Source organism: Mobula hypostoma, chromosome 23, assembly GCF_963921235.1.
Source record: "Mobula hypostoma chromosome 23, sMobHyp1.1, whole genome shotgun sequence".
In the NCBI taxonomy this organism is placed as follows: domain Eukaryota; kingdom Metazoa; phylum Chordata; class Chondrichthyes; order Myliobatiformes; family Myliobatidae; genus Mobula; species Mobula hypostoma.
Genome location: NC_086119.1, coordinates 7,295,072 through 7,308,091, shown reverse-complemented (window position 1 = coordinate 7,308,091; position 13,020 = coordinate 7,295,072). Strand labels below are relative to the sequence as shown.

At 40.3% G+C, this 13,020-nt stretch overlaps 1 protein-coding gene across 1 annotated transcript in view; it reads left to right on the top strand.

The window, feature by feature from the left end:
• The window catches only part of LOC134336989 (uncharacterized), a 70,771-nt gene that overhangs the window by 20,669 nt on the left and 37,082 nt on the right, over window positions 1-13,020 (top strand). Inside the window, exons 7-8 of the mRNA XM_063031731.1 lie at window positions 2,742-2,920; window positions 4,866-5,031. Of these exons, the coding sequence (XP_062887801.1) occupies window positions 2,742-2,920; window positions 4,866-5,031 (345 nt within the window). The remainder of the gene's footprint in view (window positions 1-2,741; window positions 2,921-4,865; window positions 5,032-13,020) is intronic.

Sequence of the window (13,020 nt, the reverse complement as noted above, 5' to 3'; positions counted from 1 at the left end):
AAAAGCAAGGATGTAATGTTGAGACTTTATAAAGCACTGGTGAGGCCTCACTTGGAGTATTGTGAGCTGTTTTGGGCCCTTTATCTTAGAAAGGATCTGCTGAAACTGGAGAGAGTTCAAAGGAGGTTCATGAAACTGCTTCCAGGATTGAATGGATTGCCATATGAAGAGCATTTGATGGCCCTGAGCCTGTATTCACTGGAATTCAGAAGAATGAGGGGTGACCTCACTGAAAGCTATGGAATGATGAAAGGCCTTGATAGAGTGGATGTGGAGAGGATGTTTCCTATGTTGGGAGAGGTTAAGACCAGAGGACACAGCCTCAGAATAGAGGGGCATCCTTTTAGAATGGAGATGAGGAGGATTTTCTTTAGCCAGAGTAGTGAATCTGTGGAATTCTTTGCTACAGGCAGCTGTGGAGGCCAAATCTTTATGTATATTTAAGGCAGAGGTTGATAGATTCTTGATTGGTCAGGGCATGAAGGGAAATGGGAAGAAGGCAGGAGATTGGGGCTGAGTGGAAAATTGGATCGGCCATGATGAAACAGTGGAGCAGACGTAACAGGCCAAGTGGCCTAATTCTGTTCCTATATCTTATGGTCTTATGGTATATACTATACAACTTTGAGATTCATCTCCTTATAGGCAGGCACAAAACAAAAAAATCCAATAGAACCCATTAAAAATGAAGACCATCAAGCAACCAATATGCAGAAAAAAACAAATTGTGCAAATAATAAAAGTAAGATTTCCAGCAACTGCAGAATCTCTTGTGTTTATGCTCCTTCCTTTCCAGTCCTAATGAAGGGTCTCAGCCTGAAACATCAACTGTTATTCTTTTCCATAGATGTGCCTGACCTGCTGATTTCCTCCAGCAGTCTGTATGTGTTACTCTGAATATACTTAAACTGTGTAAAAGTCTGAGAGGTGACCATTCGTTCTAAACATAACCACCACTGTAACCTTGCAGCTCTTTGTACTGAGAGTGAGGATGGTCTTCTCATGTAAACTGAAAAAAAAATTGTTTCTAAGCTTCTGCTAAATACCATTAGCTAAAGCTATTTGAACTACTGCATGAAAATCCTATTCATTAATAAAGCTGTTAAATATTGGTAGATAAAATTACAAGAGATAGATGAATGCTTAGTTGCTGCTCTATGTTGTGTGGTAACTACTTATCAATAGATGTCAAATCTTTCCTGCATCATAGTATTTTCTCCTGGTACCTATTAAATATGAACATTGTATTACAGCTACAATGTTCAGTGCTACATGGCAACATGACTCAGTTTCATGTCATGTTTACTCATAGGAAATGTTACCAAACTCAGCTGTTGCTGTACTGGAATGACAATGTTGTGAAGAATTGTTTGGAACAGGTTAAGTGCTTCATCGTAAAAGAGAGACAGAGGAAGAGTAGTGGAGAGAGACAGAGACTTGAAAACAGACACAAGGAGAAAATCGTATGCAGTGATGAGAGGCACCAAGAATCACTCCTTCTCTGCAGCTGCAAATGGTTTCATACCAAGTGGTATTGTCTCAGTCCAAAGAGAGATCGACCAGTTTTCTTGACTGAATAGTGCATGGTACAAGGGCTATAAAAAAAGAATAAAACAATTTTAAAATGTCTTCTTCTTAGGCATTTCTTTGGAAACAATGGTGACTTGCTTCTGCTCCAGTTCTCTGGGTTCTGAGGTGATTAATGATGTGGCTTCAACAGACTCTTCTACAGGTGGGAGAGATGTTGCTTGATGCTGTTAGCCACTGGATAGTTAGGGATGTTGAGCACTCCTTCCAGTGTTGGTGCACCATTGTAGAGACTTCGTGCTCAGTACATGCCCAACTGCTGGTTCTCCATTTTGAGTAGTCTCAAGATAAGAACTTCCGTGAGTTAAAGAAGACTATAACAGTGTTCTTCAAGTGTTTGCTCTGTCTTCCTCATGGAGCTCAGAGTCTTTGTTTTGGGAGTCAAATGTCAGGCATGCTGTTATTAGTACAAGAACAAAGATTCTTGCTACAATTTCCAGAGCACTGAGTGCAGTTTAGATCTTCTTCTGGATCTTCTTTTCCAAGGAAAGATATGCTATCTAGAAAAGGATTGCAGCAAAGATTAACCATATTGACACTTGGAAAGTGAGACATTGGTGTAAGGAGAGTTTAGATCAACTCAATTCAAAGCAATGAAAGGAGATTGTATTGAAACTTGTGGATTTCTCACTGAGCTGGACTAAAAGCACTTGACTGGGATTTCAGGATGATGAAGGGTCTTGGCCCAAAACATCGATCGGTTATTCCTCTCCATAGATGCTGTCTGACCTTCTGAGTTCCTCCAACGTTTTGTGTGTGTTACTCTGGATTTCCAGCATCTGCAGAAACTCTTGTATTCACAATTTTATGACATAGGGTAAGCTGTTTAGGATGGAGATTAGAAATTTCTTCACTTAAAGGAGGACAACCCTGTAGAGTTTGCAATCATGAAGTACTGTAGAGTCATTGAATATGTTTAAAGAGATACACTTCTGGGCACTAAAGGTATCAATGGCAATGGGAAAATGCAGGAATGTGGTATTGAGACAGAAATCAGCCAAGAATAATTCTGCTTCTGCTCCTGTGTTGCTGTTTCTGTGTAACTATGAGGGAAATACAGCACTTATAAACTGATTATTGGCACTCTAGGATTACTGTGTCTAATATTGACATATTCCCTGTTTATACAACTGTTTATCTGTTTGATCTTCTAGGGAATACTGTGGTTTCCTTGTTCAATAAACATGGAGATTTAAATGTTGGAGGATTCCAGCTCAAACTGAGAAGAGGGATGCCATCAAAAGGTCAGACTCTTCTCACTGCATCATCTCTAAATCATCATCCTATGATTCCCTGCTGCAGTTTATTAATCCGACTTTTACCACACACACAGGTAATTTAGCTCAATTATCTCAGTTCAGTATTTATATAGCTCTTGTGATGATGTACTGCTTGTTTTAATATGAAGTGGTTATATGAGGAATAAATGGAGCCTGTCCTATGACATCTATTGGAAAGTGCTTTCAGAACAATGAAGTATTTTGAAATGCAGCTGCTATAATTGGCGGGGTGCACATAGTGTCCATTCTGCATATCACAAGAACTGCTAAGATGGAATATGATCTAAATTGGATAAAGTTGACTGAGCATAGGATATAAACTTGGTTGTTAAAAGTTCTTGATCCTTACTGCAATGCAGTGGATTCTGGTTAATTGGGAAACATCAGGACCACTACATTTTGGCCCAAATAAGTGGCTGCCCCACTTAGCCAAAGATTTATGGGAATAGTTTAAAAGATATAAAAAAGACAAACTGCTGTTTAACTGAGTAAAAAGTTATATATTTAAATGAAATACAAAACAAATTAGAACACCATCAATACTACTACAGTACTATAAAACTGTGTATTAGTTCCTAATGGTTATCGATGGAGAAATAAATTCAGTGTACGCTGCTGTGTTCTTTTGATTAACTGTAAATGAGCAAAATCAGCTTAGATGCCTAATGCAGATAATGGACTACCTTCATACAATCCTTTTGACAATTGCATACTCCAAATCTTCATTTTCATTGTAACATTCAAGATGATTGTCAATTCCTTTAAACACTTCAGAATTCCTAACTTGTTGATGTAGTGAAATCATTTCATTATCACTCCCGGCTGTTTCAGGCGTCTCTAAACCTGTATGCTTGAAACCACAGTGAGCAAAACAGTTCAGGATCATCTTACCAACTATCAGTAACAAAAATCATTCCTTTTTGAACACAAACACATGTAACTGATGCTACTTTAAAACCATTCGCTCTAAGCAGAGTGTAGTGTCTAACAGCCGCACAAGTGCATTTGATTGACACTAGTTAAAAACTATTCGGCAACAGTCTCCTGTCCCAATTAAGCAGCATAGTGTCACAAATAAATGAAGGGAATTCACAGCTATTTTCTCAATGAGTTTTTGTTCTTCAAGAGTAGTCTCAAATAAGTGGCTGCCCTAGTTAACCGGAATCTACTGCACTTCTGATGTAAATGGAGCAGCACAGTAGCGTAGCAGTTATCTAACACTGCAGAGCACCGGCCTTTATATGGCCTGCTCCTGTCTTGATGAAGGATCTCAACCTGAAACATCAGCTGTTTATTCCTCTCCATAGGTGCTGCCTGGTCTGCTGAGTTCATCCAGCATTTAGTGTGTGTTGCTATGGATTTCCAGCATCTGTAGAATCTCTTGTGTTTACGTACAGGCTATGACCCTCCATTTTTCTTTCATCCATGTGCCTATCTAGGAGCCTCTGAAATGTACCTAATGGCTTCTACCACCACCTTGGCAGTGCATTCCATTCCCTGTGTAAACAATCTAGCCTTGACATTTCCCATCAACTTTTCTCCACTCATCTTTAAAAGATTGAAATTACAATTTGTGAGATGACTCCCTTTATTGTCCCCTAACTCAAACAGAGCTGATCATGAGTGCTTTGGTATCATATTGACTAGAAAATCCGAATGGGTGGAATTCTGTCTCCTGTAACTTGTGGCTGATTCTGACTTCGATGTATCATGGGAAGCTTCTGCTGAGGCAGGGATTTACTTGTATTTCTAGTCTATTATTTCAAGGGGTGATCCATTCTACCATCACAAGGGCTTAACTTTTCTATTCTTCGGTTAAAGGTGCCGGAAATAGGGATGACTGGAATAAAACTGCTCATCATTTTGAACTTGATTTCTTATTTTAATTATGAAGCTTTCCATATGACTCCTCATGAAAAATGAGTGGACTAAAGCTCTAGTGAATATCCAATAATGATACCCCAGTCCCAAATTGTCCATGCTCTTCTCTTTGTTCAGGATCCTGTGCCCCCTCCAGGCTATTTGAGTGGATTTTACTTCACAGAGGATGCAGAACCAAATAAATCTGAGCTGGAAATCATTTCATCCTTCCAACAGGACAAAGAATTCACAGTCTCCGTGGGTGACACAGCAGCAAGCCTAATGAGCAAGGAGCAGACTGAAGGTAATGATTCACTCTCTAGGGAGGATTCCTATTTATTGATGAGTTAGGCATGACTATGATTGAGGTGAAGAAAGATTTGCATTTGAATAGCAACTTTCTTGACCCATATGTGTGCTGTGATTTTACAACCAATAAAGCACTTTTGAAATATAAAATCTTGGGCAGAGAATTTGTACACAGCAATGTGTTAATAACCAGATTATCTATTTTTGCATGCTGGTTGAAGGATAACTATTAGCTCTGACACTAGAAAGAAGTAACTCCTGTTTTTGATTCAGGTGAAACCATGGGACTTTTCAGATCCACCAAAGCCCTTGGTTTAAGGACTTACCCAAAAGGGCACATTGAACAACACAGTATTCCTTCAGCATTGCACTGATTTTAGATTAGACTTTAGCCATCAAACCTCAACATTGGTACTTGTGTCCAGAGTATTCCAGTCAGAAATGAGGATCTGGCTGCTAAGACAGGGCCAAGAGAGGATGGAAGGAAGAAAGGGAATGCGTTTCTGGTCCTGAAAATGAAGGACTGAATCCTGTTCAAAGTTTTCTTGTACTTTATCCAAATGTTTGCCATTCATGCCCAAGTCCCTCTGGTGAATGTCAGCAGGCTCTTGTTGCGTGTCCTCACAGCTGTATCCCATCCCTGTATTTATAGACAATAGACAATAGACAATAGGTGCAGGAGTAGGCCATTCGGCCCTTCGAGCCAGCACCGTCACTCACTGTGATCATGGCTGATCATCCACTATCAGTATCCAGTTCCTGCCTTACCCCCATAACCTTTGATTCCACTATCTTTAAGAGCTCTATCCATCTCTTTCTTGAAAGCATCCAGAGACTTGGCCTCCACAGCCTTCTGGGGCAGAGCATTCCATATATCCACCACTCTCTGGGTGAAAAAGTTTCTCCTCAACTCCGTTCTAAATGGCCTACCCCTTATTCTTAAACTGTGGCCTCTGGTTCTGGACTCACCCATCAACGGGAACATGCTTCCTGCCTCCAGTGTGTCCAATCCCTTAATAATCTTATATGTTTCAATAAGATCCCCTCCCAGCCTTCTAAATTCCAGAGTATACAAGCCCAGTCGCTCCAATCTTTCAACATATAACAGTCCCACCATCCCGGGAATTAACCTTGTGAACCTACGCTGCACTCCCTCAATAGCAAGAATGTCCTTCCTGTATTTCTGGGATAGATGATCCAATAGCAGTGAGAACTCTGATTTTCTTCTGTCTAATCCAGCACCATCAACATGTAATTGCCTCTATATTATTTATTTTGTTCCTTTCTCCAATATTTATATAGCTAATAAATAAAATGTCAAAAGAATGTGAAAGTAAAAATTAATATGTCAGTGACTTTTCTCCTGGAGTTCCGGGCACAAGGGTAATGTTCAATTTCTGGAGGGTCAAGGGTAATCATGAAGGCTGGCAAATTTTAGCACGGAATGAGTTTCACATCTGTGACTTACCTGGTCTGCATGATTCAATTATTCACTGAGCCACTTGGATAAGCAGACTGAGCTGCTTGCCAAGCAAATACACAGACAAATATTACCTACGTACCCTGTCTCCTTCCTGTCACTTTACCTGGCAACATGACTAGAATCGGGAATACTCTGCACAAATCATCTCACTTCATGGAAGCACTTATTGGATCCTTGTGCTACTTTTGGGTTTAAGTGCAGAAACTATGCAACCATTGTGCAATATATGCAATGTACAATATGTAGATGAAAGGCTGTAAACAAAAGTCAATATTGTTTGGTGCAGAAGATATACCGTAAACCACTCCAAAACAAATCTACAGAGAAATAATCAAAATAATTAACTAAAAAAGGCTTAAAATTTTTTTACATGTTATTACTACTACAAGGAAACAGACTACTCAATACAACCAGTATTATTTGTTTAATATCAATAGTGAGGCAGGATGTCCACCACACAAAACCATGCTGACTATTCTAATCAACCCCTGGCCTTTCCATATGTAGAGAAATCTTATTCCTTAGGACTTCCTCCGATATGCCTATACTGATGGAAAGCTTGTTTTTCCTGCTGTACTCCTTACATAGAGTCACAGAGCACTACAGCATGGAAACAAAACCTTCAGCCCAGCTAGTCCATACCAGACTGTATTCTGCCTCGTCCCATCAACCTGCACCTGGACCATACTCCTCCCATTTACGTACTTATCCAAATTTCTCTTGAATCTTGCAGTTGAATCCAAATCCACCACTTCCACTGGCAGTTGTCCTGACGAAGGGTCTCGGCCCGAAACGTCGACTGTACCTCTTCCCATAGTTGCTGCCTGGTCTGCTGCGTTCACCAGCAACTTTTATGTGTGTTACTTCCACTGGCAGCTTGTTCCACACTCGCACCGCCCTTTGAGTGAAAATGTTCCCCTTTTTACCTTTAACCTATGACCTTTAGTTCTAGTCTCACCAACCTCAGTGGAAAAAGCCTGCTTGCATTTACCCTATCTTTACTCCTCATAATTTTGTATACCTCTGTCAAGTCTCCTCTCATTCTCCTGCGCTCCAGGATAAAAAGCCATAACATTCCAGAAAAATGTTCCAGGAACAGCTATAGTTATCCTCCATTCTTCTGACATTCCACCTGTTGGAGCCCCAGACCTGCACTCCTTTGCTTCCCTCAGCAACCTCGAGTAAATTTTGTCTAGCCCTGGGATTTATCAAGCGCTCCACTTTTTAAATCCTGACTTGATTGAGATTATTAACACATCCTTCCTGAACTCACCAACTTTCATATCCTTCCTCTTGTGAATACAGATGGAAAATATTGACTTAGAGACTTATCCATATCCCTAGCTATATACATAAGCTACCCCTTTGGTCTTTAAGGAGTAAACATAAAAGAGATTCTGCAGAACCTGGAAATCCAGAATAACAAACACAAAATGCTTCACAGGTTAGTACTTCCCTTAGTGAAGAAATTTCTAATCTTCATCCTAAATGGCTTACCCCATGCTGTGCTGTTGTGAGCACAAGAGATTTTGAAGATGCTGAAAATCTAGAGTAACACACTCAAAATGCTGGAGGAACTCAGCAGTCGAAGTTTCAGGCTGAGGCCCTGAATCCTTTCACTGGCTCCCGATATACGTACTTATTCTTGCGACTCTCTTTTACTTGTCAAGGGTATTTTGTGGCCCTTATTTCCCTCCTAATTTCTTTTTTTTTAATTCTCTCCTGTGCATTGTAATTTCCTTTAGAGACTCCCTGAATCCCAGTTGCTTATACTAGACATACGTTTCTGTTTATTTCCTGATCTTACCTTTGCCATCTTTGTCTTTCACCCTGACCTGAACATGATGGCTCTGAACTCTTACCAACTTTAAAAGATTCCCATTTGTCAGCTCACAAATATCTGCTCCCAATCCACTTTCATCAGATCATCTCTTATGTCATTGAAATAAGCCTTCTCTCAGCTGATGATCTTAACTTGAGGACCCGCGTTATCCTTCTCATAAATACCAGAAATGTGGTCACTGTTCACAAAATGCTCTCCCAATAACCAGCTCCTGTTTCTTTTCCTAAGATAAGGTCAACTGCTGTCTTGCCTCTGATAGGTCCCTGAGTTTTGACTTGAAGGGACTTAGTAAGTTCTGCCTCTCACACAGAGACAATCCCAGTCAGTATCGGGCAAGTCAGAATCCCCCAGTACTATAGCACTATTGCTTTAACACATTTCTGCAATTTGCTTTTTATTTATTGCTCTCATTCCTGCTGACTGTAATTGGGAGGCTTATAACATAACCCCAGCAAAGTAATCAACCCTTTCTTATGTCTAGTTTATACCCATTTGGCCTTATTGAATAATCCCCCCAAGATTCTAAGTCCTGACATTTTACTCCCTAGTTAGTGATGCGAATCCTCCCTCCTCTTAATCATTCTCTTGTGCCATGTCTGAAACTCTGGTAGACTGCAGCATTAAACTAAGAGTCATATCTTTCCCTCAGCTTTTGATGTTTCTGTTACATCATAATTGCAAGTGCTGATCCAAGCTCGAAGTTCGTCTGATTTACCTTTGAATCTCCTTGTAGTAAAGTGACTGCTGTTGATTGTGTTGGTCCTTCAATGTCCCCGACCTGTCTCAGTTTGCTCGCTCCACTGAACTTGCTTGATTTTTCTTCTACAGTTTTCGCCCAGCTGCATTGCTGGTGTGTTTCCAAACCCCTGCCAAATTAGGTTAAATCCTCCTGAACAGACTGAGCAAGCCTCCCATCTAAGGAAATTAGTCACCCTCCAGTTTAGGTGCAACCTGTTATTCTTGTACGAGTCTCACCTACCCCAGAAGTGATCCCAGAGATCTAAGAATAAAAGTGCATATCATTTTACAATCTAAATTAACCCTTGCATTTACAGTCCTGCACCTTCACAAATTTCTGTACAATTTTCTTAAAAACGTAAAATATCACAGGCCCCTTGAGCCTTTTTTGGCATTTAACAACTCCACTTGCCTACTAATCTCTACTTCCATTCCTTACTTTGTAATTCCAATGTACATTGATCTCAGTCTTGAATGTAATCAATGACTGAACATCCACAGCCAGATGGAATGGAAATTTCAAAGATTCACCCTGCCTTCTTTGAAGAAGTCAGCCCAGAACTCAGCCAGTCATTCAGAGATTGTGGCCCACAGTTCTCGCATCTCCAGCCAAAGGAAGAAACTGCCGAGCTCTTTCAGAATCCCATAAATTTAATCTCTGAAGGGAAAGTTTTGAATAGTTTCTTCCTGTGCCTCACTTTCCTTCCTACCAAGATGGAAGAACATCTGTCTAAGCTGGCGTGCTTTGGCTGCTTATATGATGCTATGTGCTTGTGGTGCAGCTACGAATAAGGTTTTTAATCGCATCTGTGCATATGACAGTAACCTGGACTTTTGACTTTGGCCAGGTGTTCCCTTTTAAATCAGAAAATAATATTCAACTCTGCTGTCTTTCCCTAGCCAAATAATGAAGTGATTGAAAAGATTTCGGTTTTCATTTCCAGTGTATGATTAAATTAATTGATTTGAGCCAGGCCAGTCATTGTGATTCTGCTGTGGATATAAATATCTTACATTATGTATTGGACGCCTGACTGTCGTCTCATAACCCTTGCTGGAAGTACACACCAGCTGGAGACAAATTTCACTGCATCTGCAATGCCACAAGAGTTGTGGGTGTTCACATCCCAAGCTCCCAATGTTGAGCAATCATGAGTTATGTATCGGGGAGTTGCATTACACCTATTCAGGAATCCAGAGAAATTTCAACCAAAAATGTCTTCCTGTTTTAAGCACAAGAGATTCTGCAGATGCTGGCTATCTTAAGCAACACACATAAAATGCTGTCGGAACTTAGCAGGACACGCAGTATCAATGGAGTGGGATAAGCAGTCAATGTTTCAGGCCGAGACCCTTCACCAGTCCTCATGAATGGTCTTGGCCTGAAACATTGACTGTTTATTCCCTTCCATAGATACTGCCAGACCTGCTTAGTTCCTCAAGCATTTTGTGTGTGTTGCTTATTTTAAGATCAGTTTCAGTACATTTTGAATTGGATTTAATTTCATGGACACATACTGTAGTTATCCTAATCAAATTATCACTTTATCCATTTGTCATATTACCCATGTGATAAATGCTACACTTCATTTCCCTTTACTAAAAGGGCAGTGGGATTCCATTAGCCAATTCATGACCAGCCAGTCTAAAGATTCAGGTTCATTTATTTATCACATGTACATCAAGACATACAGTGACATGCGTTGTTTGCATGAATAAACAACACAGCCTAAGGATATGCAGCGGGCAGTCTGTAGGTCTTGCCACACATTCCAGGGCCAGCATTACTTGCCCACAATGTTCAACAGAACTACACAAGCAACAACAACAACACAACAACAGCAAAACAAGCCCCTTTCCTCCCACCCATCCACCCACTCACTCACAGGATTGTACATTTTGACATACGATAACCCAGTAAATAATTCTCCACCATTTGCAAAAAAAAACTTTTACTATCCGTAAATTCAGTTGAAAATGTACTTTCTACATACCGTATAAAATGGTGCAGAGTATTGGAGTTGTCAAGAAGTATTCAGACAATCAATGCTGTGCACTGACCTCTAGTGGAGTGGCTTAAGGAGCTGTAGTGTAATATTCCTGTTCTCGATGCCAGCAAGACAAGTATTTTCCTTTTGGAGAATTGTTGTTTGGAAATGTTGACATTGTTGCATGTTGTGCTTCCATGATTGAACAAGATGGAAAAGAGGGTGCACACCTGCAGATTGATGCATCAATTAGTTAATGGACGCATGCTTTTAGACCATCTTCCATAAGACATGGGAGTAGACTTAGGCCCCTTAGCCCATTGAGTGTTCTTTGCCATTCCATCATAGCTAACTTATTATCCCTCCCAACCCCATTCTCCTGCCTTCTTCCTGTAACCTTTCACACCTTACTAATCAGGAACCTATGTCCACTCTATCTAGGCCAGGGGTTCCCAACCTTTAACCCTTATCGTTAACCAAAGGGTCTGTGGACTTCAGGTTGGGAACCCCTGATCTGAGGTCTTTCAATACTGGGTAAGTTCCAATGAGAACTCCCTTATTCTTCTAAACTCTAGCAAGTACAGGCCAAAAGCCATCAAACGCTCCTCATACGTTAACACTTCCTTTCCTGGGATAAGTTTTGTGAACCTTCTCTAGACCCTCTCCAATGTCAGCACAACCATTTTTAGGTAAGGGGTCCAAAACAGCTCACAATATCCTTCGTTGCTTTTATTAAACAATTAATAATAGGCAATAATATCACAACAATCAGGAACAATAGCTTTGATTTGTTGTGTCTTTTAACAGAGTAAAACATCCCAAAGAGAAATAAAAATTGAGGGGCTGAAGTTTGGGCTGCAGCCAACAAGAGCACATAGATAAACACAGGAAAACTCAGACTGCATGGGGCTGGTTGCATAGCAAGATTAAGATTGGAATGCCAGGATAATAAATAGGGATGCGGAGAGAGCTGGAAGTCCTCAGTAGGTCAGCTATCCCACGATGCATTGTGAGTGAGGTGCATTGGAACATTGTGAGGAAATGCAAGGCCCTACACAAGTACAGGGAGAAGAATAGAGGAACAAGGCTAACGAGATTGGAAACAAGCAGTCACCACTGACTTGATGGTGTGAATGCCCTGCACCCCTCCCTACTTTTGGCATGGTTCATTGTGAAAGCCTGTTGAGTGAAATGCTTGAGGCAAAATTCCACTTCAGAATAATTCAGCAAAAATGCATGAATACAAAATTGAAAATTTCACCTTCTTTTGTCTGGGTCCAACAAGCTACTGCACTATGTTTAGAATTCATTGTTTACATTTTCTTGCAATTCCAGCAAATTATACCTTTATTTTGTTTTGCATTCTAATCCTCATTAATTGTTAGAAGATCGAGTTAGGAGGAAGTTAGGCTTGAGAACACAAATGAAATGAGACTGCTAACTAGAAGAGCCAAGTCCACTCTGTCCAGTTAATCCATGACTGTATGATTTGAGTGAGTTAGATGTGAAGTACTAAAATGAAAGTCCAGAATGCTTTCTTCCACACAAACGTTTGAAATAAGATGCCAGACAAAATAGTAGACACATAAACCCTGAAGTTATTTAAGAGGCGATGAGCTGCTTTGTTTGAGGACAAATGCCTTAGGTTCCTTTGGAAAAACTACCTGGATGGTCTGAATGCCTTCCCTCATTTGTACTTGGTGATTCAGAGTGAGCAGAGTTGGAGAACATAATAATTATTATCAACTAGCTGCTTTCACACAATCCTACTACATATCAGGAGGTTGTTCAGGTCATCATGGCTGTATCAGTTGCCTCTGCCAAATTAGTTGCACTCCCCTGATGTTTTTTCCCCTTCATTTGTGAACTAACTTTACTTTTACAAATATAAATTCCATTCCATTTTGGAAGTTATTGCTGAATTTGCGTCCA